This window comes from Lycium ferocissimum, chromosome 1, assembly GCF_029784015.1.
Source record: "Lycium ferocissimum isolate CSIRO_LF1 chromosome 1, AGI_CSIRO_Lferr_CH_V1, whole genome shotgun sequence".
NCBI classification, from domain to species: Eukaryota; Viridiplantae; Streptophyta; class Magnoliopsida; order Solanales; family Solanaceae; genus Lycium; species Lycium ferocissimum.
The window spans coordinates 34,729,589-34,756,178 of record NC_081342.1 but is presented as its reverse complement, the minus strand read 5'-3'; the positions used below and the strand labels follow the sequence as shown (position 1 = coordinate 34,756,178).

Here is a 26,590-nt window from a genome sequence, read left to right as displayed (position 1 = left end):
ACCCACACCTTTTTAAATGAAATATCATCCTTTTCTCCTCATTTTTCATACCAAAACACCCAGAAAATTCTGGAGAAAAAGAGAGAGGAGAGCCTAGAGAGAAAAACTAATTTTGACCAAAATCCGCGCCCCGAATTCCGAAGCCCATGAAGAGAAAAGTGTCGTACGTCGCGTTGCCTTCAATTTGAGCTAAAAATCAACCAAGAAGAAGAGGGTGGATGTGGTGGCTACACACTTGAGGTAAGATTAAGGTTCCTTTTCATTGTTAACAAGTTTATTCAGAGTTTTAACGGATTAGAACGGAGGGAATAGTGTGTAGAAATGGATGAAATTCGTGAAACTTTGTATGTTGATTTTGAGCCGTGAGTATGGGCTGTTTTGTGACAAGGAATGAACTAAATTTACTTAGTGTTTTGGTTGTTGTTGTTGTGGATTCTATGATGTAAAATGAAGGTTTAATGGTTCAAGTTGAAGTTAAAATCGTGTGTGCTTGTTTTGGAAGCTAATGTGAATCAAATGTAGTTTCTTGTATTTATGAAGATAATGTTGTTAACGTGTGGATTGTTGGTGTAGTTCATGAATTTGGAAGAAAAGAATGTGTTGTGTTGCTTTTATCGAGTTTGGGAGGTTTCGGGTGGCATTGTATATTGGTTGGGTTGTTTTGAATATTGTGCGGGTTGTTTGAAATGTTCTTGAATCTTGTTTGGAAGGTTTCGGATTAGTACTTGAACGTGTGAGCATTGATGTTGGCTTGAATGTATGTAGTTTGATTGAATGTAAATGGAATGTTGTCGAATTATATAGAAATAAGCTACTAATGTTAAAATGCGTTTTGAATTGATTGTTGATATTGCTAATATGATTGTTGGTATTGTTGTTGATGATATTGGCCGAGTTGAATTCTCAGGATTGTTGAATTTCCTGGGGAAATTTCGCCCAAATTTCGTAAATAAAGTACTAGCCTAGAACTGGATTCCTAAGTGCTTATGACTAATGTTTGGTGTCTAACGACGTTGTTGTAGATCTTGGGAAGCCGAGACTTAAGTTTGGACTAGCTTAGGAAGCGGACGGGATATGTAAAGCCTAACCTTTCCTTCTTTTGACATGTCTTAGTTGTAAGTAGGCTACGCTACGAGCCTCGGGGTTACTCTATTCTTGCGATCCGAGCATGTCTACGATTCTTATTCACTTCTTAATGTTGGCATTTGTAATGTACTAGAATAATGGTCCTTATGTCTTTGGTATGGTTGGATTTCAAAGTTTGCATAAAAAGTTTTGTTCCTAAAGGGTTCTATGTCGAAAAAGGGCCGTAACTTTCGTAGAGACGTAAACCGGATCACCTCGATATGCTCGTAGAAGATTTTTGTAACGTATAATGACTCTAACTTTTTATAGGCGGGCTCGGATTGGTTTGTTACTTGCCCGTGGCCCCGAGACTTTCCTTTGTGTAGTTCTAACGACTTTTGAAAGAACTTAGCATGACTATCGTCTTAACCCTCGTGCGTCGATTACTTACTTACCTATCGAGTCTGTAATGACGATTATGTGCTTGACTTGCATAAGCTACCTCATATGATTTTGATACGTATCTATGATTTTCAAATTTCTATTTGATATGTCCCCGAGTGACATTCGGGGGAAACTTGATTTGACTATTTCTCTTGGTTTTGAATGATAGTTCGTTTTGACTATTCTCTGGAGTTTTTGAAAATGTTTTAAATTGCATATGGTTACTCACGACTCTGCTCGTGCATTCTGTTATTACATCCTTCGCCGAGTCCCGGGCCGGTTATGTTATCGTGCGCACTATGTTATATTCCGGTGTTATGCTGTGTTACGGTTCACCGAGCTCCTCGCTAGAGGGCCGGGTTCCGTTTATATTTGGTGTTATGCTGTGTCATGGCGTTATGATGTGTTATGATGTGTAACGGGGATACGGAGATATGAAATCTTCTGGTGTTATGCTGTGTTATGGCGCCAATGACGGGAGGGCGACCATATTCCTGAGCCCCCATGCATGATTTGTGTTTTAATAAGTAAGCACTTTGGTATTCTGGATATTGCATTTACTTTCTGTACCTCTTATTCTGATTATGATCCTGTTTATTGTATTTCTTGCTTTGCATACTCAGTACATATTCCGTACTGACCCCCTTTCTTCGGGGGCTGCGTTTCATGCCCGCAGGTACAGATACTCATTTTGGTGATCCACCAGCTTAGGATTTCCATTCAGCTACTTTGGGAGAGCTCCCTTGTTCTGGGGCCTACATTTTGGGTACAGACACCTTTGTTATATATGTATATGTATATGACTATTCATGGGTACGGCGGGGCCCTGTCCCGTCATATGATTCTGTTATTACTCTTAGAGGTCTGTAGACACATATGTGTGGGTTGTGGTAATCCTTTGTTCGGTTGTGTCTGTGTGCTTTGTGATTTGGACGTCCCCCCTATATTGTGATAGCCTTACCGCTATGTGTGATATCATGCGCCGGTGTGTGTGCGCTATGCATATATATATTTGTGACAGACTTGGGGCGACGTTTCACTTTTCTGTATGTATAAGATCTGGTTATGCCAGCTATGATCTGACGTCTGACCTTTGTATATGTATAATCTGTTTGTACATTGATTATGGTTAACAGGTGCGTATGGTGCCCGGGGCCGGCACTAGTCACGGCCTACGGGGTCGGGTCGTGACAGATTATCTCGGTCTCCTACCCGTAACCGTGGGGGGTGTACTCTTTGGGGCCGGGAAGGATATCTACTATCTGCCGCCGAGGCCGCCCGCCCGGAACTCTCCGAGAATAGCCGCCGATCTAGCCCTTCGGCCCGGCTCTGTCGGCGATCTCTCGTCGGCCGACGCCCCGATGTCGATCCTCCATCCCCTGGGCATACGCCTGTACTCGAGCAATATCCATCCCTGGCTGGAAAGCCATCACCATACAACTATCAACCAAATAACGATCCAACCCCACCACATATCGATGCATCCTATCGTCCTATACCGCCCACAATAGTGGGCGCATGTTCAGCCAACGAGTCGAACTCTAGATTATACTCTCGAACACTCCTGCCCCTCTGTCTTAACTGTTGGAATCTGTCAACCCTAGCTCGCCGCATCTCTGGAGGCAGAAAGTGGCCGAGAAAGGCCTCTGTAAACTCGTTCCACACTGCTGGAGGAGCATCCTCTCCCCTAGACAACTCCCAAGACTCATACCAATTAACGGCTACATCATGCAACCGATATGAAGCCAGCTCGACAGACTCAGTCTCAGAAGCTCTAATCATCCTCAGTGTGCGCTGCATCTGTCGAATAAACTCCTGGGGATCCTTTGCGGGCTTTGACCCGTAGAACTCTGGAGGATTACAAGTCAAGAAATCACGAGCCCTCAAACTATCATGTCTGTCTGCATAATCACCCCCTAATCCGTGCCTGCGAACCTGCCCCGCCACTAATCTAGTCAGCAACTGGACTGCATCTCTCATAGCCCTATCCTCTGCCCCTGGCTGAGGAGCTGGAGGCTCGGGTATTGGAACCTCGGGGACAGGCGGTGGAGCCGCCTCCTGACCTGCAGCTGCTACTGCTCCGAGCTCCTCTGGTAGTAGCGGTGTAGCAGAGCTAGCTGACGGTGGCACAACCTAAGGCACAGGCTGAGCACCGGCTCCCGGTAACTCTCCGGCTAGTCTCTCCGCCCATCGCACTTGCCCTTACGGGTAGCCGCCGCTTCTCTTTGGAGGCATCGCTGAAAACATAACAATTCGTTAGGGAGGAGTCATCCTGATAATACAGCTCTATCGCACGATCTAGGATCAGAAGGAAAGATAACATCCTAAATGTCTTGTAGCCTCCTGTTTATAGATGTGGTGCACAACACACCGATAAACAAGACTCTACTAGACACGGTCTGTAGACACTCCGAGGACGAACCGCTCTGATACCACTTTTGTCACGACCCAACCCCGTAGGCCGTGACTAATGCCCAAGCTAGACACTCGTATACACCCATTAACCAGAATCAGCATACAAATAACATATACATATACAAAGGTCAGACGTCGTCTCAAACTATCGCGTATCAACATATATACCGCACACAAGCCGGCAAGGCTGTCATGAAACACATCATCTCCAAAATATATACACACGCAAGCCGAGAAGGCTGCCACGGCGGATGGGACCGCCCAAAACATAAATCACACAGACATACCGAACAGTGCTATTCACAACCCACACATATGTCTACAGACCTCTAAGAGCAATCATAGAATCATATGACGGGACAGGGCCCCGCCGTACCTTCGAATCGACGTGTACATATACAACGAAAGAGTTCCGTACCAAAATGTAGGCTCGGAACAAGGGAGCACTCCAAAGTAGCAAGAGTAGGTGTCCTAGGCGGTGGATCACCAAATCGAGCGGCCCCGTACCGCGGGCATGAAACGCGCCCCCGAAGAGAGGGGTCAAGACGTAAATATGTCTTCGAGTATGCAAAGCATGAAATACAGTAGACGGGGCATAACCAAAGTAAGAAGTACAGAAAATGCGTACAATATCCAGAATATCAAAATGCTTACTTTTGAAACACAAATCATGCATGTCAATATCACATATCATATCCGGCCCATTATGGGACTCGGTGAACAGAACATGGTCGCCACCCCGTCTTTGGCGCCATAACACATCATACTCCAGAATGTAGCATAACTCCGTAACACATCATACTCCAGAACGCATCATACTTCGGAAAACACATCATCCTCCAGAACACATCATACTCCGAAAAACACATCATACTCCAGAAAACACATCATACTCCAGAATATATATATATATATATACGGTTCCCGCCCTCTAACGGGGACTCGGTGAACCATAACACATCATGCTCGAGAATATAGCATAGTGCGCACGATGACACAACCGGCCCGGGACTCGGCGAAAGATGTAACAAGATGCACGAGCAGAGTAGTGAGTAACCATATGCATATAAATCATCATTTCAGACTCAACAGATAAGTAGACTAACCAACACTCGGGGGTCGGGATGATAGCCATATTAAGATCGTTCTAAATGTCACCAAAACTATGTTGAGGAGAATCTTAGGGATCGTAGACATGTGTCAACCCAATCCGAGCCCGCCCCTGAAAGTTACGGACATTATTCACTTTAGGACTTTCTACGAACATATCGAAGCGATCCGAGCCCGTCTATGAAAGTTACGGACATTATTCGACATAGAATCCTTTAGGAACAAAACTCTTTATGCAACATTTATTTTCCAATCATACAAAAGACACAAGGACCATAGTTCGACTATATTAAGACTACTAACATCAAGAAGTGAATAATAATTGTAGACATGCTCGGATCTTCTGAATAGAGTTACCCCAAGGCTCGTATCATATCTTACTTACATCTAAGACATGCCAAAAGAAAGAAAGGGTAAGCTTTACATACCTCGTCCGCTTCCTAAGCTAATCCGAACTTAAGTCTCGGGCTTCCCAAGATCTACAACAACGTCATTAGATACTAACCTTAGCTATAGGCACTTAGGAATTCAATCCCAAGTTAGCACTTTATTTACAGAAATTCGGGCAGCATTTCCCCTATAAATTCAACAACCCCGAGAATTCAACTCGGCAAAATCATCAACAACAATACCAACAACCATATTAACAACATCAACAATTAATTCAAAACGCATTCTAACGTTAGTAACTCTCTTCTACATAATTCGACGGCGTTTCATTTATATTCAAATCAACCACATACAATCAAGCCAACGCCAATGCTCACACATTCAAGTACTAATCCGAAACCAGTCAAACAAGACTTAAGAACACTTCCAACAATCCGTACAATATTCAAAACAACCCAACCAACATGCAACACCACCCGAAACCTCCCAACTTCAATAGGACAACAACAACACATTTCTCTCTTCCAAATTCATGAACCACACCAACAATTCACACGTTGACAACATCATTCTCATAAATACAAGAAACTGTATTAAAATCACATTAGCTTCTAAAACAGCCCACAAACGATTACAACCTCAACTTGAACCATTAAACCTTCATTTTCATCATAGAATCCATAACAACAACAACCAAAATACTAAGTAAAATTTGTTCATTCCTTCTACACAAAACAGCCCATACACACGGCTCAATATCAACATACATGATTTCATGAATTTCATCCATTTCTACACACTACAACATGTACAAACCATCCATAACACATGTAAAAGAAGATTAATCCTTACTTTTTCCACTTAACTTCTCAACTTGGCTAGGGTTTGTGTTTTGCAAGAATAAACGTTTTGCTTGCTCCAACAACTACTCCACGTTAATAAGGACCTTCCAATGGTTGGAATACTAGAAGAAAATTATTTTTTTTGATCACTTTCAAGGGCATCAAATTCGGCCAGCCATGGCCGAATATGTTCCTCTCTTTTTCTCCATGTTTCTCCAAGTTTCTAAGTGTGAAAAGATGATGAATAATTGTCTTGCTAGTCATCTAATGTGTACATATATGAATCATCCAAGTGGACCATGCCCCACACATGGCTTGGATCAATTAAATTTGGCCAAGCCATGGGTGGGAGCCCACCCCAAGCCACACGGCCAACTTGGCTTGGTTTCATGAAATAATAACTTTCCTTAATTAACTTTTAACCCCAAATTTTCCTTAATATTCCATACCAATAAAATCATAAGCAACTTATGCCTTAAAATAAAATCGGAGGTCAAAAGTCTCTACCTCGTATCCCGGAATAGTCTTGTCCTTAACTTATCATGGTTAGCTCGGATTATCCCAATGTACAAAATACGGGATATAACACAAATTATGTGACACTTTTCGCTTTTTGAGAGTCAATTTGAGTAATCTTTGAAGTTAAATTGAATTAGATCAACTACACAATTTAAAATTAAATTTATATATTAAAAAATTTAGAAAAAATACTATAAATTGCAATTCTTCTCATGTCAATATGATTAAAAAGTATACTTTAGAATTTTGATTAAAGTTTACATAGTTTGAATCTCAAAAAGCGAAAAAATATCACATAAAATTGAGCAAAGGAAGTAGCAAAGGCACTTCTCAATGAAGTCCTTGACCTCACAATCTTCAACCTTCGTCCATGGCTTTAGACCTCACTGCACATATATATTAGTGCTCCCTCCACTCCAATTTATATGACAATATTTCCATTTTAATAAGTCTAAAAAAAAAAAGTCACCTTTCTATATTTAGAAAAAGTTTAACTTTGTGAGATGATTTACAACCATACAAATATCTAAAGCTTGTTTTGAACCACAAATTTTAAAAGTCTTCCTTTCTTTTTAAAACTCCTGGCCAAGTCAAACACCTTCATATAAATTGGGACCAAGGGTGTACCTTTTTTTATATCTAACCACACCAACACACTCACTGTACGGTAATCCAGGGTTACAATTTTTAAAACACACGTTTCTAATAAAAATCAAGTATTTTCCTTTCCAATTCAAAGGCTATGTCATACAATAAAAATAAAATAAAAGGAAAAAATAACATTCATGATATGAATGCTCTGAGAACAACAATAAGCTCTGAGAACAACAATAATGCTGTGAGTCTCTTACATTTAATTTGCACATATAACAAATATTGTATCAAAAGTATAACAAACATTGTCTTTATGGGGGTTGACCAAAATAAATATGACAGTAAAAAAAATATTGGAAGTAAATAATTTGATCAACTTCTCCTAAAGAGGAAACAGAAGTAACATTTATCGATTACTGCGGTTTCGTTATCTGCAACCATTTTGTACCTCTTTCTTATCAAGCAAATGCATCAAAAGTGATGATTAATAATACACATGACCCATATTATCGATAATGTAGACGTTCTTTTGCAATTTAGATCCCTGTGAATAACACAAGGTTCATGTGTATACAAATAACACAACACTTTGAGAATCTACGTTGTAACCTTTCTTTAGCGCTTTCATTAAAACATGTTTGCGTTTTTCTCTACTCTCTCAAATTACCTACAGCACTATGTTATTCTTGTGCTACAACATCTTTAGATTCACGACTTATTTTTTTTTTCTAATGACATAGTGTTGTATTTGTTTACGAAGAGTATAGTAAGTACTCCCTATTTTGAGTAAAAAAAAACAATAAAAGAAATTTAAGACAAAAAGACATATTTTAAAATTTCAACTTTCCAAGAGGCAAAGTTTGATGAGATTGAACATAACCATAAATATAATTACTATGGAAGACTTGTTTAAAATGTTTGCCCCATAAAAAACTATTTTCTCCAATAAAGCATACAATGAAAGTAGTGTTGAGATTTTGCACCAAAATTTTTTCGGCAACCGTGCTCTTCATTGTTTAAGATTTTTGATGGTCTACTCCATTGCAAACTAACGCGATTCGGTTTTCGTGGGAGATTACAATGCAATTATGTTCTTGTGCATCAGTGTCTTCAATAGGCCAATTGATTAGTGATTGATAGTCCATAACGTTATGCAATTTGACTTGGTTCCACACAAGAAGTGTGGAATTGGACCTGGTTTCATGCCACTTCAATTCCCTCTTCTTGATCAAACACTCTGTATACTTTTTCCAACGATCTGATATATAATCATCCTCGCGTTCTTCATTTCACCCATAATTTCTGAATTCAGTTCAAAACTGAGTTAAAACATCAACAAAGAAAAAAGTGCAGAGCGCAGTCTCAACTGTAGTGCACGTTCTAAACTACAATTACCATAAAATGGTCCTACATTGATTGGCACTATATCTAGACAATCACAACAGTAAGTTATTTGCCTTTAGTCATTTGGTTTTTAACGCATCACTTCATATGAGGTAGCGTTTCTTTTTCTTGTTTAAGTAGTTAGCGAGAGGAAGTTAGGCAAGAATCTCTTCAAAGAGGTGTTTGATGCGTGCATCTGTAGTCTTTTATAAAAAAATTAAAAATTAATATAAGGGTATTTTCGTAATTTAACTTTAAGTTAGAGAGTTCATGCTTTTAACATAATATAGATAATGTATATATAATGCACTAAAATTTATATAAATAATGAATACATTAAAAAAACAAGTGAGTCAAAATATCAAGCTGTTTTTGTATTTATAAAAACAAGATTACAGTATTGTTTGCCAACTCAAGAGTTAGCATACATGAGTTTGCAAATATTCAAAAATAAAAGATTCCTAAAATATCTAAGTTCTAGCAGCAATCAACCAATACAAAGAACTCCACTAATTTCTTCTACCCTTTATCCATTTTGCTCCACCTACAAAATATTATAAATCAATGATTAAGCAAAATTTTCTCTAAATAATTTATTTTTAACATAGTATATATTCTTGATGTGCAAATAAAACATGTTTCTCAATCCTCTAGAGTGCAGTTTACAACAAAATGCACCAACACTACAAACGTAACTAAATTGAATATAACATGTGTGTTATTAGTTTTTAAGAACAAATTAGAGTCCAATAACCAAAAAGCAGTACTCTCATTAGCTTCTCCTAAACTAGAAATTCATTGAAGTTATTAAAGAATTAAACTTTATCATGAACATCAATAGAGCACATCACTTTAAACATGCCAATTCAAATTAATAATTTTGGTTGAAATGAACTTCAGTTGAACATAAACCAAGATGGTTAGACAGTTTCAAATCAAAATTAGAGGACAAACTAATGCAGCAGTAATGTCACCAAAAGGGGAGCTCAGATGTGGTTCTATAGAGTAGAGTTCGTCTAGAATAAACTTGCTGAAATGAAAGTCCAAATCAGCAACAAAATACAACTAAAAGAGGACCAAAGTTTCCCAAAACTCCAAAGTAAAGCACCAAAATTGCCATGAAACTTGTAGCAATGGAAAATATAAGAAGTTGGTGCAACGGAATTAGAAGTTTACAGCCATATCTGACTTCTATAGCAGTATCATAGTATTTTTCAACTTTATAGGCTCAAATAAATTGAGGAAAAGGTGTAAGGCACCCTTCAAAATTCGCATAACATGCGATTCCGTTCCAAACTTCAGTTAATTCTCCAAGGCTTTGTTAGAAAATATTTAAGAGTACAATTACTAAAGCAAACTTCAAATTCCTACATATTTATGAAAATGACAAAATGCAGAAAAGAGAGATATCAAATGAGCTAGGTTTTCCTAAGTCAGCACATATGACAATTCGATGGCCTCTTAAAACACTACTTAACTATTTATCAAATATTAAACAATTTGGAAGGATACCTAATGTTTTCAACATATTTGAGCCTAACCTATTTAATCCAATTGTTAGCATGCATTAACTATTCTATTATGCTACTCAATTAATTACATTTAACAAGCAGGGTCTGCTTATTTTTTTAACACAAGACAATTAAATAAGAAATCAGGACTATCTGCAAGTCAAGTCACAGATAAGTAACTCACTCCAACCCCAAAGCAAATATAGCTACTGTACTTGTAGATTTTATGTACATTCAAGAATATAAGAGAAGCTGGTCACTTAGACGGGAATGTCTTCATTTCCGTTGTCCAATCAGCTCTAGTGAATTTAATAGGAAACATCTCGCAAAAGAAGAAAAATTATTAGTAAAAAGATGTGCCACCTCAGTGATGTGGCATTAATCACATACAATTAGACAACTAGTTTGAAACAAGTTCACATACTAACAACACATTGACACTTTCTGAAATAAAGGGAGCAAGGGTATGCTAAAGAAACTTCATTTTTTCTTTAAATATTTCAAAAAATGAGTGAAAATAAAATGAGAAACCTTTTTTTGTGTGTGTGGTGGAAGGGGAGTTAGCTCCAGAAATGTATGTAAGGCTATCTTTTTAATCAATATTTTTCCTCTTGCAACTTTGGATTGTTGCAAATGAGTTAAACAATCGACAAGAATGATAAAAAGTGCTCTTTTCACCGTAATGCTGCCTTACCCCAAGTTTAGTTCTAATATTTGTTTCACGCACTCTATATATTTTTCTCCAATTGGTTGACCTTCAAATGCTATTGAAAATAAGAGTTGGTCAAATCAGAGCATTATGTCTATGTAGAAGGTTTTAACACTATGGTTGTGCTCCACATATCATCACATTTTTTTTATCTAAAATCTATATAAAAGTACTAAAAATAAATTCATCACAAGAACCATGCTTAGAAAGTCAATGAGTTTTAAGTAAATTAACTTGAAGGTCTCACTTCTTAAACAACTAATCTGTACATATTCTCCTGTTTAAGATTCCACATTCCACCAAATTCCATCTCCTAAATAAAGCAAAAGATTTTGTAGAAAAGAGCGCATCAATAGACTTGGCAGCTAATATATAAGATAAATCGCCAATAGATATAAAAGGAAACAACATGTGAGTGGATTGATGGGTAAATTTTAACTCTCTTCGAGAGAATTAAGAATACACTTAAGAGCTGCATTTGTCTTCAAAAGACCACATTACAACAGAGGAAAAGATGCAGATTTTACAGTAAGCATTGTTCATACGCATCCTTAGCATTACAACACATGATCATCAAGATGGAGCATCCCCCAAATTATGAGTGCAAGTGTAGTGTATAACAATTCATATGGAGGCACCAAATATTTACATGTTGGACTAGAGAAAAGACACTTAACAGTTTACTATCTTTAGTTTTGGACTTAAACTCATCTTTATTCTTTCACCTCGAACTCTAATAGTCCATAATGGTTGCTAAAGTTGGGCGCTTTCAATCACTCTCCAAAAGTTCTTCAAAATCTAATAGGGAAGGAACTTAGCTTCTTCACTGCTTCTTGAGATAATATTCTACAACATATTGGTTATTTCCGCTTGAGTTCTTGGCAGTCCAATTACGACATATTAAGATCAAATAGCCAGCAAATGTACTTTTTTAAATTAAAAAATCTATTGAGTTCATTCAATCCACTCTCTGTTACAGCACTCATCTCTTTTTCATCCACCATTTCATTGGTCAGGAACAATGAACATTTAAAATTTTCAACTTTACAGTTGAATCATACCTGCAAATTAAAAAATATATTCTGAGATAAAAGAATTAAAAAATATATTCTGAGATCAATTCCTAACTACTATACAATACGTTATCATCTACCACCTCTATCGCCCTTAAATTAAAGATTGGTATCAACTTTAAAAGCAAGTAAATTGGTACTAACTTTAGTTATATGAAAAATATAAATGAGAACGAGACACTTTTTGAAAATTGAAGACTTCTGTTGGTAAATAATGCATTTTACTCCTTAAAAAAGAGCTTCTTTCAGTTCTAACTATGGCTTTATCAGAGAGGAAAATCAAAGGCAATGACAACATTTGTTTTCATGTAAAATGAACATAAAAAATACTATGAAATTCATTGTATTAATATGGAAACAGAGATTGCACAAATCTGTGGATACAAAATAAGCATATGAAACACAATGTAGAAGGTAAAAGAAATAGTAACTCACAAGCAACATCTAAGAGAAAATCACAGCAAAAAAGATGTAATTCAAAACCCTAACTACAAGAGAAAGAGAAAAACTTGAAGAAGATTGAAATTAAAGTTATTGAAACAGTAAATTTTTGTAGAAATTTGAAACCCTAAAACTCGAGAAATTTTTACATGGAATAATCATTTACATAACAAGAGATTCAAGAAATACCTGAAAAGGTTGAGAATCAAGAAACGGAGTTCAAGTATATAGCTTAGTTCGCTGTTCTTTTGAGCTTTGGACATGAAAGCTCATAGCTTCGTTTCTCTGTTCTTCACAGATAAATAGTTCAGATTTTCATCCGTAGAAATAATTTTTGTGTTCCTCACAGTTGAGAGAAACTTTTGGAGCCCTTCATATTAAAAGATTCGACTGCAAATTTGTTAGTTTTGCAGACCTTCGATGTGTTCGATTCAGAAGAAATTTGTGTTCTTAAGAGAGATGTCTAAGGTGTACTGGGTTAGGTTTTGATAACAAAAAAAATGAAAATATAATATAGCAAAACTACTTAAATGGAGGCTATATTCTGGGGAAATTAGACAGGGAAAATTAAAGAGGGAAATCAAAACCATTGTAATATATATTTTTAACCATGAAACCATTACCATAGGGGTGTTTATTGCCACGGTTACCAAAATTGTTGCAAAGAGTACCCCTATAGCAACGGTTCGTACTCTATTGCGACGGTGTAATTGCAAAAGTGTTTCAATAGCACTGAGACCCTTAAGCCACGGTTATATCCGTTGCAATAGATATATATGGCAATGGTTTTGAAACCATTGCAAAAAAGTCCGTTGCTTTAGGCTCAATTTCCAGTAGTGTTACCTTCTGGGTCTGGTAGATATGTGGTGAACGCGATGATGCTTCTAAAATTAGTTTGAGTTGTGTATTGATGCAGAACGGTAAGGTAATTGCTTATGCTTCGCGTCAGTTGAAGAAGTATGAGAAGAACTATTCGACTCATGACTTGGAGTTGGCTGCTATGGTATTTGCATTGAAAATTTGGCGTCATTATTTGTATGTTGAGCATTACGATGTTTTACTAACCATAAAAGCTTGCAATATATCTTTAAGCAGCGAGAGTTGAATCTCAGACAGCGGAGAGTTGTTAAAAGACTACAACTTGAATATTTTGTATCACCCTGGTAAGGCTAATATGGTTGCTGATGCTTTGAGTAGAAAATCTATGGGCACGTTGGCTTATTTGCATGCACATGACATGCCCATAGGGAAGGAAATTCGAATACTTGCTAGTCTTGGGGTCAGACTTGATGAAACCAAAGATGGAGAGTTAGTGGGAATCATGCCATCACGGTGTAACATGGTGGAAAGGATAAAATCCAAGCAATATGATGATGAACTTTTGGCAAAGTACACTTCATTTACTGTTGGTGATAGTGTTATGCGGTTGCAAAGATGATTGTGTGTTCCTGATGTTGATGGTCTTCGATAAGAATTAATGATGGAAGCTCATAGTTCCAAGTATTCGATTTATCCGACATCCACCAAAATATATAAGGATTTGAAACGACATTATTGGTGGAAGAGCATGAAGGTTGATATTTCTAACTTTGTGGCTAAGTGTTTAAACTGTTAATAGGTGGTGAACATCAAAGGCACGGAGGCCGGATCGGAATATCGAGATTCCGCAGTGGAAGTGGGAGGAGATCAATATTGATTTCGTTGTGGGTCTACCCCGCACAAAGGCCAAGTTTGACTTGATTTGGGTTATCGTGGATAGACTTACAAAGTCTGCCCATTTTCTCCCTGTGAAGATGTCATATACCGCAGCGGAGTACGCCAAGTTATATCTAAAAGCGATAGTTAGATTGCATGGTGTTCCAACATCGATTATATCTGACAGAGGTATCCAATTTACTGCTCATTTTTGGACATCTTTCAGGAAGGGTTAGGAACTATAGTGAAATTGAGCACTACCTTTCATCATCAAACTGACGGGCAAGCGGAGAGAACTATTCAAACTTTGGAAGACATGCTACGAGCTTGTGCAATAGATTTTGGAGGAAGTTGGGATGAACACCTACCTCTGGTGGAATTCTCTTACAACAATAGCTATCAAGCGAGTATTTAGATGGCTCCTTATGAGGCTCTTTATGGGAGGCGTTGTCGGTCTCCAATTGATTGGTTTGAACTAACTGAAGTGGAGTTGTTGGGTTCGAATTTAGTTCATGAAGAAATTGAGAAGGTTAATCTTATTGTGCAACGTAAGACATCTCAGAGTTGACAGAAGTCCTATACCGATATGAGGCGGCATAAGCTAGAGTTTTCTGTCGGTGACAAGGTGTTCTTGAAAGTGTCGCCGATGAAGGGAGTAATGCGGTTTGGTAAAAAGGGGAAACTTAGTCCCCGTTTCATTGGCCCTTACGAGATTGTTAGGAAAATTGGGACGGTGGCTTATGAATTGAAGTTGCCATCCGATACGGCCATGGTGCACCCTGTGTTTCGCGTTTTGATGTTGAGGTTGTACAAACCTGATCCTTCCCATGTCTTTAACCATGAAGAGATTGAAATTAATGAAGGGTTAACCTATGAAGAAAAATCGGTTCAGATTCTAGATCGTCAAGTTATAAGGTTGAGGACGAAGGATGTGGCATCGGTTAACGTGTTGTGGCGAAGCCATAATACTGAGGAAGCTACTTGGGAAGCAGAGGAGGACCTGAAGAAGAGATATCTCCACTTGTTCCCTATGGCAGGTATGAGCTAGTGTTTTAAATTACTCATGGATTAATAGTTGTGTTTGTTCGAAGAAACTTGTGGTTTAGTGAATTTTTTTCTAGACTATTATTCTCATTCGAGGACGAATGAATCTTAAGGAGGGATAATGTAACATTCCGTAAATCCGTATAGAGTGTGAAAGCATTGTATGAGTCCTTTGGAACCTTATATGTTGGGTTACGTGCATGACTTTAGGCTAAAGACCCAAGAGGAGATGGTTAAAATGAAAATTCACTGCATTTTCACGAAAAGGAGGTTTGACGGTCTTCCTTTGTACCGTCGATCTGTTCGACACTCCTTCCTTTGCACCGTAGAATGTAAGAAAGAGAAAGTTGCTTACTGAAAATTTCATGACTTTGACGGAGCAGATCGACGCTCTGTCGTTTGTACCGTCGAATTGACCTATCACAAAGACTATTCGACGGAGCAGATTGGCGCTCCGTCGATCTGTTCGACGCTCTGTCGTTTGTACCTTCGATTGTGCCTGACGGGCTGAAATTATATAAGATGCAAAATTTTAGTTTTTCTTCCATTCTTTTCAATCTCAAAAACCCTAAGGCCGAAAATATCTCTCTAGGGCTCCAACACTAAGGTAAGAACATCTTAATCATTGATTATCAATCCTAACATCAAACCCATGATTCTTGTGACTAAAACCTAGGGTTTGCAACATAATTCTTCCTAAAGTGATTCAAGCTAGGGTTTGGGTGTTCTTCACTAGAAAAGTGAATTGTTAAACAAATTTTCTTTATTGAATATATGTTTTAAAACCTTATCATGTATATATGTTTTCTTCTCAAAGGTTCTTTATTGAATAAAAGGTGAACTTCTCATGCAAAACTCTAATTCATGTCTTTGCTTGTGGTTGGTGTGCGTGAGGGGACAAGCCCACATTAAACCTTGATTGTATTATCCTCTATATACGTATATGAAATCATAATTGTTTTCTTCTATAAGAGATGATCAGTGATGATGGTTAATTGTTGGTATTGATAATTTTACAAAGAAACTAAGACAAAGGAATCTTGTTTAAAGAAGTGGAAACGTTTTCAAGATTATCTATGAAACTATGGATTTTCGTAATGGCATAATGAACTTTAATGCCATTTGATGGTGTGACTACTTTGAGATAAATTGTGAATCGGCTTCTATACTATGAACTTTGTTGTTGTGTTTGGCCTAGCTGCTTGGGAGGAAAGGTAGCCACTATGGATCCTAGTATGATAATGCCTAGCCATTCGGGAGGAAGAGTGGCCACTTTCGGGTTCGCTACCTAGGGTGTGATTATGCCTAGCTATTCGGGAGAAAGGATAGCCACCGTTGAATTTCATACTCCGGTATGGTGCGCTGTGACAAGGGAGCCTCTACGGTCACCCCTTCGATGTGCTTGATTCTTGGGCCTGTATTGGCATGTGTGATATTCTTATTTTCTCATGGAATTGTTGTTGTAGGCATATTTGAAGTTGTACCTTGACAAGAGGCCTTATAATCGGTTTTGACAATTTTATTGAGATACACAACCGAATAACTGTTCTTACATTGGTTTCACATGATGTTCGGGATCGATTTCTTTATGTATTATTGTACTTTATTTTCATATTACTTGTTGTCCCCCGAGGCGCTCACCGAGTACGATGTACTCAGCATACCATTACCGTTTTTGACGGTATGTTAGGTAAAGGAAGAAAGGTGTTCTTGATACTCCGGCGTTTAGAAAGGACCTCGCGGGTTGTTCTTGATTTGGTAAGCCCACACACATTCATTCGTGGAACACCCTATTTATTTAATTCCATTTATTTATATTAGTTTCCGGGCTACGTCCCGATGAGTTAGACATTTATTCTTTATTCTTAGAATCTCCTTAGTATACATTCGAATGTGGGTAGAAGAAGAATTGTTATTTAACTCTTTCGGGCACACTATCATGTTTTGGTTGAATTATTTAAATTATAAAGACTTTCGCTGATTTAATTCATATATTCATGATTTGTTACATTTATTTTATAAACGGTTGGAGGCAAATATTGAACCTGGCGGGTTCAAGTGCTATTATTGTGTCGTTTAGGTTCTTCCGATGTTGTTCATGACGTCGGATGTCGGTCACGTCTAGGGTAGGTTTTGAGGCGTGACAGGTACGCCATCAATGTATCATATCACAATACCATCAAGGGTGTCACGACCCAATCCCGTGGGCCGTGACTGGTGTCCTACTTGGACACCCATACGTACCTACCTAACAAATCCGACATACCAAATGGCTAATCCGCTCGGACATACATAAGCCCATACAGATATAACATACGTCGCATGAACATACATATACACATATACATACTCAAACTTGTACGAAGCCCCGGCTAGGGCCATTATATCGAGTAAAATCACATATCGCACATACCTACTCGGACGGTGACAACCCACACTCACGTATATGTACGCGGACCCCAACATACGTAATCGACCGAAGACGGGATGGGCCCCGCAGTACCCAAATATTCATGTATATACTTAACATATGAACAACGAGAAAATATATACCAAAAATATCGGCTGATCGGGAGCTCGTCCAAATAGACCGATATCCTATGCCGATGCGTCCGTGCTCGCGGGCATGTAACACGGCCCCCGCCCGAACGGGGTCGATGCGAATCAAGATGTGCCGAGTATGTAAAGCGAAACATAACATATATAATTAAAATAACCGGAGTCGAGATGATGTAAAATCGTAGCATTTAAGTACGAAGCGGGCGGGGATTAGCCGGATTCATACAGGTCGGGACTTACGGAGGCGGACGGACGGAGTCGCCGCAATAATCAAACTTACGGGCGTATGGGTGATTCCCGGACGGAGCCGGATCTCGATGTATGGCGACCGAGAATCGAATTCGATCGGACGCACGGGGTGTGTCGACGGAATCGAGTCCAAATCGGATGTCGGAAGTGTGACGGACCAGAGTCGTAGTCCAAATCGGACATGTTGCACTAAATGTACGTAATCATGCATGCGAGTCATAGCACGTACGTACGCACATGCATTTCTTTCACGTACGAGCCATGCATCGGCCGCCGCAACGCGGGACGCGGTAACGTAACCCGGCCCTCGTATACGGGGACGCGGTGGACGTACGAATCGCATCAAATGCCATCCCGGCCGCCATCCCCATAATATCACATAATCGACCATCGTCGGGTCATATCGTATACGTACGTAACCCGGCCCGCACAATCCGGGGACGCGGTGAACAATGCGGTGAGGGCGCACGAATCACGTAGAACCTGGCCGGGCGCGCAACAAGGAAGCATTGAGACATCCACGAACGTATCCATGAGAAACCATATACATATACGGACCGACATACAGACGTAATCAACTGAAGTAGTTCAGAAGATAAGTCAGATCGGAATAGACGGATCATATCAGAACAGAGTATCCAGAATCGTTCCAGAGGTCAGAATAATATTCCGATTCAGAAAGACAGTCATAATGCTCATCAGTTAGCGCGAATACGTAACGTAATTAAAAATTACCTACGAAGAACGAGATAGAAACGTATCAATTTAGACCTTACGGGAGTTTCGGGGTATTGTGGGCCCACCTCGGACCCAATCATAGTAAAGTACATAAATCATGGATAATAGACCTTAGGGAGTCGTTCATGATCATCTTAAAGTATTTCGACTCCATTTATGGAAGTTACATACTTATAGGTCAATCCAAGAGAAAATTGGTCTGGATTTTACTGAATGGTTTGGCGCTATTTTCAATCTTGAATTCGAGGCGAAGTACAATCAAAGCTCGTTTTTCAAGCCCGATAGGCTCTGGTAACATGCCAAAGAATAAAGGGCGGGGGCTTTACATACCTCAATTACGCCTTATGCTCGCTTATTTCACTTCAATTTCGTCCAAAAAATCGCAAATGGTCATTCTTACCAATTACTATTCATGTAGGCTAACATCTAACTTGGTTAGGAATTTGACTACCTAAATTTAACACACCTCCCCTATAAATAAGACGCCCGAGAATTTATCTCTGCTTTCGTAATAACCAACAACAAGTCAACAACAACATCAACAATTACAACAATCGCTACAAATCGCAATATGACATAATTAATCTACTTTCTTCATAAAGCAATAGCTTCCAACTAACTTCACATTTTCAAACTAATATCAATATTTTCATACTCATTTACTCATTCAAAACCATCAAATGCAATTCAAGAGCATTTCACATTATTTCACCGATTATACCAACGTTTCACCGAAGCCATAATTCGTTTAAAGCTTCCAACTTCCAACATAACCTTCCATAACATATTTTCGCCTTTCAATTCCATTAACAACCATCATAACTTACATCTTACAATTCATTTCCATAATTACATAACTATAATAAAATCACATACATTTCTCATAACAAACATACAACCAACTTAACTCATTAAACCTTCTATTTACTTCATAACACCATAACAACATAATTAACATACTAAACAAAATCAATTCATGTCCATTTCAATCTACTACAACTCACGTGCCAAAATTTCCTCATTTTTACCAACTTCAACCAAATTCTTTTAACTTCCATTTACAACATGAATTCCACAACAACTACAATCATAATACAACATAAAATTCAACTAACCATAGCCACGCACCATGCACACACACACGGCCTTATATATTCACACACACACGGCTACATCCAATTCATGGCACTTCCATAATTTTCATTCCATTCTACATACTTCAACACATATAAATCTTCCATAACATGTAGAAGAATAAAGATTCTTACCTTTCCAACTTCCTTCTACTTGCCAAATCAAGCACTCCCTTAACTTGAAGCTTATGCCAACTTGTAGAGCACCTTCCACTTAGTAAGAATTCAAGAAGACACAATTTTTGAACCAAGAACTAAGGCTCCAAAATTTTTTCTTTCTTTCTCTTCTTTCTTTTCTCTTGGAGCCGAATTGCTCTTCTCTTTTTTTTTGATTTATCTTGTTTTTCTCTTGAAGTTTCTAGGCTAGTGATCCTTTTAATATTAATTGGCACATGACAAATTTTTAAAACATGGCCTTGGGCCTAACATGGCCGGTTGGGCCTCTTAAATTTGGGCCTCATTTCTTATTTTTTTCCAAGCCCAAATCTTCATAAATCATGTTTTGCAAATTTCCGAAATAAATTTCCAAAATTCCAATTTTGCCCTTAGGCCTTATTCGAGCGTTTTCACGTTCAAATTTCCATAACCGGCATACACTTACTAAGAAAAATCCAAATTTGGCCTTATTTCTCACAAACCAAAATTATGTTCCAGTTTTCCAAATATGCAAAAATGCCGGATATAACAAAGGGTATGCCAACGATGTATCAATATTACTAGTACCAATAACGGTTACGTCAACAATGTATAAAAATGCAAATACCAACAACGGTATATCAACCATATCTCAGTCAAAATATGGTTCAGCGGCAGGGCTACCGCCCCAGCAGTGCCGCTGCTGCGGTGTTGGTGCCCCCAAAGCGGACGGACACTAGACACGTAACTTGGCCTAAGGTTTTTTCCTTTAGATCCGATTTTTTGACAAACTCCCGAGGCCATCTGCTCACATAACAGATACCTAGTCCCATATAAAAATGCACTACGAACGCGCTTGTGGCCTCGGAATTCCCAATGGAGGTCTCATTGACCAAGTCAACCACCGATGCCTTAATTCCATTTTCCCATCCAATGTCCCGAACCAAATGCAGACACAAGTTCTAAACGACTAACCGGACCTTTCGACATTGACGAAATTTCGAAAAAGGTTCGCTTGCCCAAAAGTCAACTTCGGGTCAACCAGTTTCACTTTTAAGCCTATATTTTCACCAAAGTTACCCGAATCCGGTCTAGACACCTAGGGAAGTGTGTCAACGGTCCCCTTGGGTCAAAAGAGAGCTAATCAATGCTAGGGAGCAGGTGAAAGTGCCAAAAGAACTATAATGACCAAATGGGTCGTTACACGCTATGACGGCTGAAATACCGCCACAACGGTATGGCCAATATTACACATGGCCGCCCCAGTGGTCATCACATCACATATTGGTTGCCACAGCCGGGCTCTGGTGTCGCCATTTCGGCACCGCACACCCGAATCCCCCATCCCCCCCCCCCGAATTTTCTAAATCTTAAATTGAAATTCTGGGTTATTCCGGAGGCCATCTGGTTACAACCCGACCACCTAAACCCATACAAAATTATGCTGCAAACACGTTCGTGGTCTCAAAATTTCCAACGGAGGTCTCGTTGACCGAGCCAACCCCCAATGCCTTAATTCTAATTTCCCATCCCAAGTCCCGAAATGCATCCGAAAGCTTTGGGAACCGAAGAAATTACACATACAGGTTCTAAATGACCATACGGGCCTCTCAGAATTGACGGAATTCCCGAAAAGGTCTGTTTGCCCAAAAGTCAACTTTGGGTCAACTATTTTTCACTTAGAGCCTATATTTTCACCTAATTTGCCCGAATTCGGTCTAGACACCTCGTGGAGCATATCAACGGTCCTCTGTGTCAAAAGCAAGCTAATCAATGCTTAGAAATGGACGAAAACACCAAAGATACTATAACGACCAAACGGGTCATTACAGCTATAAAGGTTGCAGTCTTTTTTGCTTATTTATATTTTTTTTTGATTGATTCTTAGACTTCATAACTAAAAGAATTTTAATAATAAGCACAACACTGCTATAGAATTTCAAAATATTTAAGAAAAAAGAAAAGAAATTGAAGCTAGACAATGACAATTGAGGTTTTAGAGTATTTACAGGTGTGCTTTCATTTGCTCATGGATAAGAAGGAGATATTTTGGTGAAACTATTAGAGATTAGAAGAAGAATTTACCGAGCAATTTTTTCTTTTTCATATTTGTTAATTTTCTCATTACTGCAAATATAAATTTTGTTTCTTATCCAAGATTTATCTTTTTGAGTTCAATTTTTTGAGATGTGCAATGAGAACTTTCACAAATTTTAATTTTTCTTTTTCCAAGTACAACGAATTTTTTTTCCTGTTGATTTGGTCGAGGGGTACAATGATTAATGGCAAAAGAAAGAGCCAACCAAATGAATTGTAGCAACACAGATGAGTATATGAATAAACAAGGGTAGATAAATAAATAATAGTGATAAATCTTTTTTATAGGACTATAAAAAATAGCTGTGAAATATAAGTGTGAGAGAGAAAGAGCTGAGATAAAATAAAGAAAAGATGTTGCAAAAAAGAATGGAGAACAAATACTGAACTGCAAATAAATAAGAAAGGACTATGGGTCTTTGATTGCTTGGAAAGTGGATCCACTTGTTAATCAAGCAAATGCCTCATACAAGTATGACTTGGCATGCCTCACACGTAGTAAAACTTTTCGTCCTTCTACGCAGTCTTCTCTCTTCCAGCTTATTTTGACTCTTTACCATTGCCGTCTCCTCCGTCCCTCCATGCAGATTTCACCCAAAAATCCAAAATCAAATAACCACCAATTCTATTTCTAAGCACTGAATCCTACAACCTGGATTTCTATCCACCATTACAGAGATGCCAACCCTTTATAGAACAAAAGTTCTTAAAAGATTAACCCCTGCTCTGACATTCTATAATTTTAAGGTGAGATCAAATGATATTCCTTTTATTTTTAAAGCTTACCGTTCTTCCTCCTTTGGTATGCATGCGAGTTTTTTCCAACACAGGTGTACTTCTGTGAATTTTTCTTGGCTCATTCTAGTTTACTCATTTAGATTGTCAATTTTTTGTCAAACGAAGTTGGAGATGAAAAAAAATTGGGTTATTATCTGAATGTCGTAAAAGGTATGAGTTCAGAGCACTGCAACAACTCCTTTTTTTTTTGGGTTTACCTATGTTATTTAATGTCTTAATCAAGTGTGATATAATTTACTAACATACTATTCTTTTTAGATACCTTTATGCAAATTATTTTCCATTGACCTCAATACATACTGTATTGATTAGTGATGGTGCTAAATCTAATGTTTCCTTTGCAACTTTTTATATGAAAAAAATATTTTGTGTGTTCATAACATGAATCTTTTAAGCCTTCAGGCGTGTTATCTCTTCCCCGACAAAATGTTATATAGGCATATTTAACATTTTACACTCAAATTTACTTTTTCCATATAAATCAAAAATATCTTATCAATAATCTTTTGTCGGCAAATATGTTGAAGGATGGGAATTCATAATGTGAGATTGGCAAAAGTAGTTGTACTTTCAAGCAGCGAGAGTACATTGCTATTTCAATGCTTAGCCATCCTTGTGAAAAAATAGTTGTTTGTCTTTGTGCGTGTACCATATTTCTAACGTAGTGTTACATCTTAAATGAAGAATGCTACTCCTGTATACTGATGTTTTATCAAGCCTGGTTAACTGATACAAGAAGTAAATAATATTTCAGTCGTGTATCGTTCAAAGTCATGACTCGGCATCTGAAGTTTTGAAGTGCTACATTTATAGAATACTCATGGTTCTGTATTCTAGAGAGTAATATAATTCCTCTATTCTTATATGTTTTGTACATAATTATAGTGCTGAAACATCACCCTTAGTTTTCAAGCACCAAGTTCAGACACTTTGTTATTCTTCATTCTCCATTCCAATTGATCCTGGAATTCTACTTCATATGCATAAGTGGAAAATTGAGAAGACATCAACATACCTCTAGAGAATGAAGAAGGTATCGTCAAATGTTGGGAAGGTCCCATGTTGCCATGTCAGATGAACGAAGACGACATGTCCCTTGACAGTTTATGTAAAGATTTTACAAAAATCTTATTACACTTCTGTGAATACTCTGAGATTTGTTAACTCAATGAGTTGCTACTATTTCATGCATGAGTGTTTCTTAAAATAGAGTAATGCATCTGCTATTTTAATTGTTCTCTTATGATTTCTGAAAATAGAGAAATGCACTATCAAACTGTTAGTACTGCAGGATCTCTGCTGACATTATCGGAATTTGCTTCCTCTTTCTGAGGTTTTAGAATTGTAGATCTTTGGCCTATAAGATTCTTTTGTCTGCTTTCTAAGGTTTGTTTAGCATATCTCTTGTGGAGTGGCCTCTTTCTTGCAAATTTATCCATAAAACTCATCATATAAGAAATTTCCCTTTGGCACTCAAAGTTTTAAGTGTTTCTCAAGTTGTAAGTTTTGAAAAGAAAAAAAAGTTCTTATTTTGCAGTGCGAAGTTCTTTTCATACAATCTTTTCCTCTGCATTGTTTTTGAGCTCACTAAATCATATTCTTGAACCAGTAAGGTTCAGTTGTGCTTAGAGGTGAAAATTATATGATGCAAGATGATGTTGTATGAGTAATTATTTTGAGCTTAAGCTTGTTTTATTTGTAGATTTCCTGGATGTTTCTAGAAATTTGGCAATAAGCTCAAGGATTTCTACGTGCTTTCATGCATGCCAAATGGAATGATAGTTGCAAAAGCTTAAATTGATGGATAGGTGAAATTTTTATTTTTCATTTTAGGTCTACAAAAATGATAAATGGAGTCAAATCTTGGGTTTAGGTTGAGGTAACCAGAGCAGGTCTAATATGGGAATCATGAAAATATCTCATTACTTCATATTTAGAGTATTAACAATTTATTAATAATAAATATCAAGACAATTTGACATGGTTTCTTTGAAGTAGACTCATGCCAGGTGTAAAGAATTTAGTCCTATAGGTTTGATATGTTTTCTAATAAACATGCAAAATCTTGGGTGTTCAGAAAGTTTGATTTTGTCTTTCTTTATTTAGCACATTTGAGTTGTCGATATGTACATGTTTACTTACTTTTACTTTATGGAAGGGTTGAGTGTTGAGAATAAGCAAGGTTAGCTTATGGGATCTCTAATAATCTGCTTGTTGTAGAAGAAAAATCTATTTCTCATGCCCATAATGCCACATTTTAGGTTTTGCTAGGTGAAACTACAAATAAGATAAAGGTACAAACGACTGTAGATTTGTAGTACTATTAATATTAGCTGTAAAGACATGCACTAATCTTATGACAACTATTGGATCTTTTGTGCAGAAGTAAAATCGTGAATCTATAGCCTGCATATTGCTCACAACTATCAGCTTGAATATTCAAGGAGGCTACTGGGCCGTGGGGATGTAGTTGATCTGGAGCAATCTGAAACAAGGTTTTGATGAGTTATTGAGGTATCAAGTTTGCTGTTCCATTGGTTAGTAAGATAATGGATCGACTGATGGAAGATAAATTTGTTTTTACTCCAATTTATAGGTTTGTGCTCCGCAGCCTCATAAATCTAATATACAAAATTCGTTGATTTTGAACTTAGCTCTTGGATTATTGTGACTCTAAGAAACCTTATTCTCCTTTTTACAGCTTTTCATCAGGCTCAGATTAGTGAAGTTTGTGATGATAAAAGAGTTGTTGATCTAAAAGTTTAGGTTAGCATGTGTTTGCATGTTCAGAAGTTGATCTTTTCTTTTCGGTTTCTCTCCCTCTTGTGTCGTTAAGAATAACGTTACGTCATGCTTATTTTCATTTTAAAATTTCTGCCCTTCATGCTGATGCATTATGAGAATGGTATTAGAAATTTAAACGTAAAAACACAAGATCAGGTAAAAATTTTGTATAACTTCCTCTATAGCAGTTGATTTTTTAGTGATAAGGAGCTAATGTAAGTTGTAGAAGTATCCCTCAGTATAACACTTGTGCTAGAGTATGAATTTGTAGCTATTTTGAGCTACGCTTTTAGTGCGAAAAAATATGATCTGTTGGACTTCTGGGCATTACTAGCCTATTGTTTTTAGGTTATATTAGGATTGCAGCATTTTAAGTGCTGGCATTTAATTTTGGATCTCTTGCAAAAGAAAAATACATACTGGTAGATGAATGAGTTGCCGTAAAAATGAGTATTCCAGTCTTGAGAGTAACTTTTACCATGGCCTCCTTTTATTCTTGCTGATGTAGTATACTGGATGCAATTTCAGATTTTCGACTCTCTCTGTTTATTACTTGATCATCTTATAACATCACCCTGTAATTAGCTAGGTATTTATGGTTGTCATGACTCATAAGCATGGATAAATAAACAACCTTATACGTGTAATGACCTGTTTGGTCGTTATAGTCTTCCCGGCACTTTCGCCCCTTTCCGAGCTTAGCTAGTTCACTTTTTCCCCAGGGGACCATTAGCATGCTTCCCGAGGTGTCTAGATTTGATTCGGGCAACCTTTTGTGAAATTTGGGCTTAAAGCGAAAAAGAGTTGACTCAAAGTTTAATTTTGGGTAGACGGACCTTTTTCGAAAATTCGTCGATTTCGA

At 37.8% G+C, this 26,590-nt stretch overlaps 1 protein-coding gene and 1 long non-coding RNA gene across 3 annotated transcripts; one reads left to right on the top strand and one right to left on the bottom strand.

The window, feature by feature from the left end:
• Nucleotides 1-9,113: 9,113 nt before the first annotated feature.
• On the bottom strand, nucleotides 9,114-13,053 carry LOC132054194 (uncharacterized). Of its 2 annotated transcripts, XR_009414234.1 has the most exons (3): nucleotides 12,686-13,053; nucleotides 10,458-12,043; nucleotides 9,114-9,306 (listed from the first exon to the last, which is right to left on the bottom strand). It is a non-coding gene; the product is annotated as an uncharacterized LOC132054194 (long non-coding RNA). The 2 variants fall into 2 exon arrangements; XR_009414233.1 differs by lacking the exon at nucleotides 12,686-13,053 and having other exon boundaries at nucleotides 10,458-12,678.
• Nucleotides 13,054-14,849: 1,796 nt separating this feature from the next.
• LOC132064143 (uncharacterized) lies at nucleotides 14,850-25,710 on the top strand. The gene is made up of 2 exons (XM_059457042.1): nucleotides 14,850-15,228; nucleotides 25,646-25,710. The coding sequence occupies exons 1-2, from the start codon at nucleotides 14,850-14,852 to the stop codon at nucleotides 25,708-25,710; spliced, it is 444 nt and encodes a 147-aa protein (XP_059313025.1).
• Nucleotides 25,711-26,590: the final 880 nt, after the last annotated feature.

Excerpts from the sequence above, each read along its gene's own strand:
- LOC132064143 (XM_059457042.1), top strand. The coding sequence starts at position 14,850 with ATGCGGTTTGGTAAAAAGGGGAAACTTAGTCCCCGTTTCATTGGCCCT. Across the intron at positions 15,229-25,645 it reads CCACTTGTTCCCTATGGCAG|CTTTTCATCAGGCTCAGATT; the intron begins GTATGAGCTAGT and ends TCCTTTTTACAG.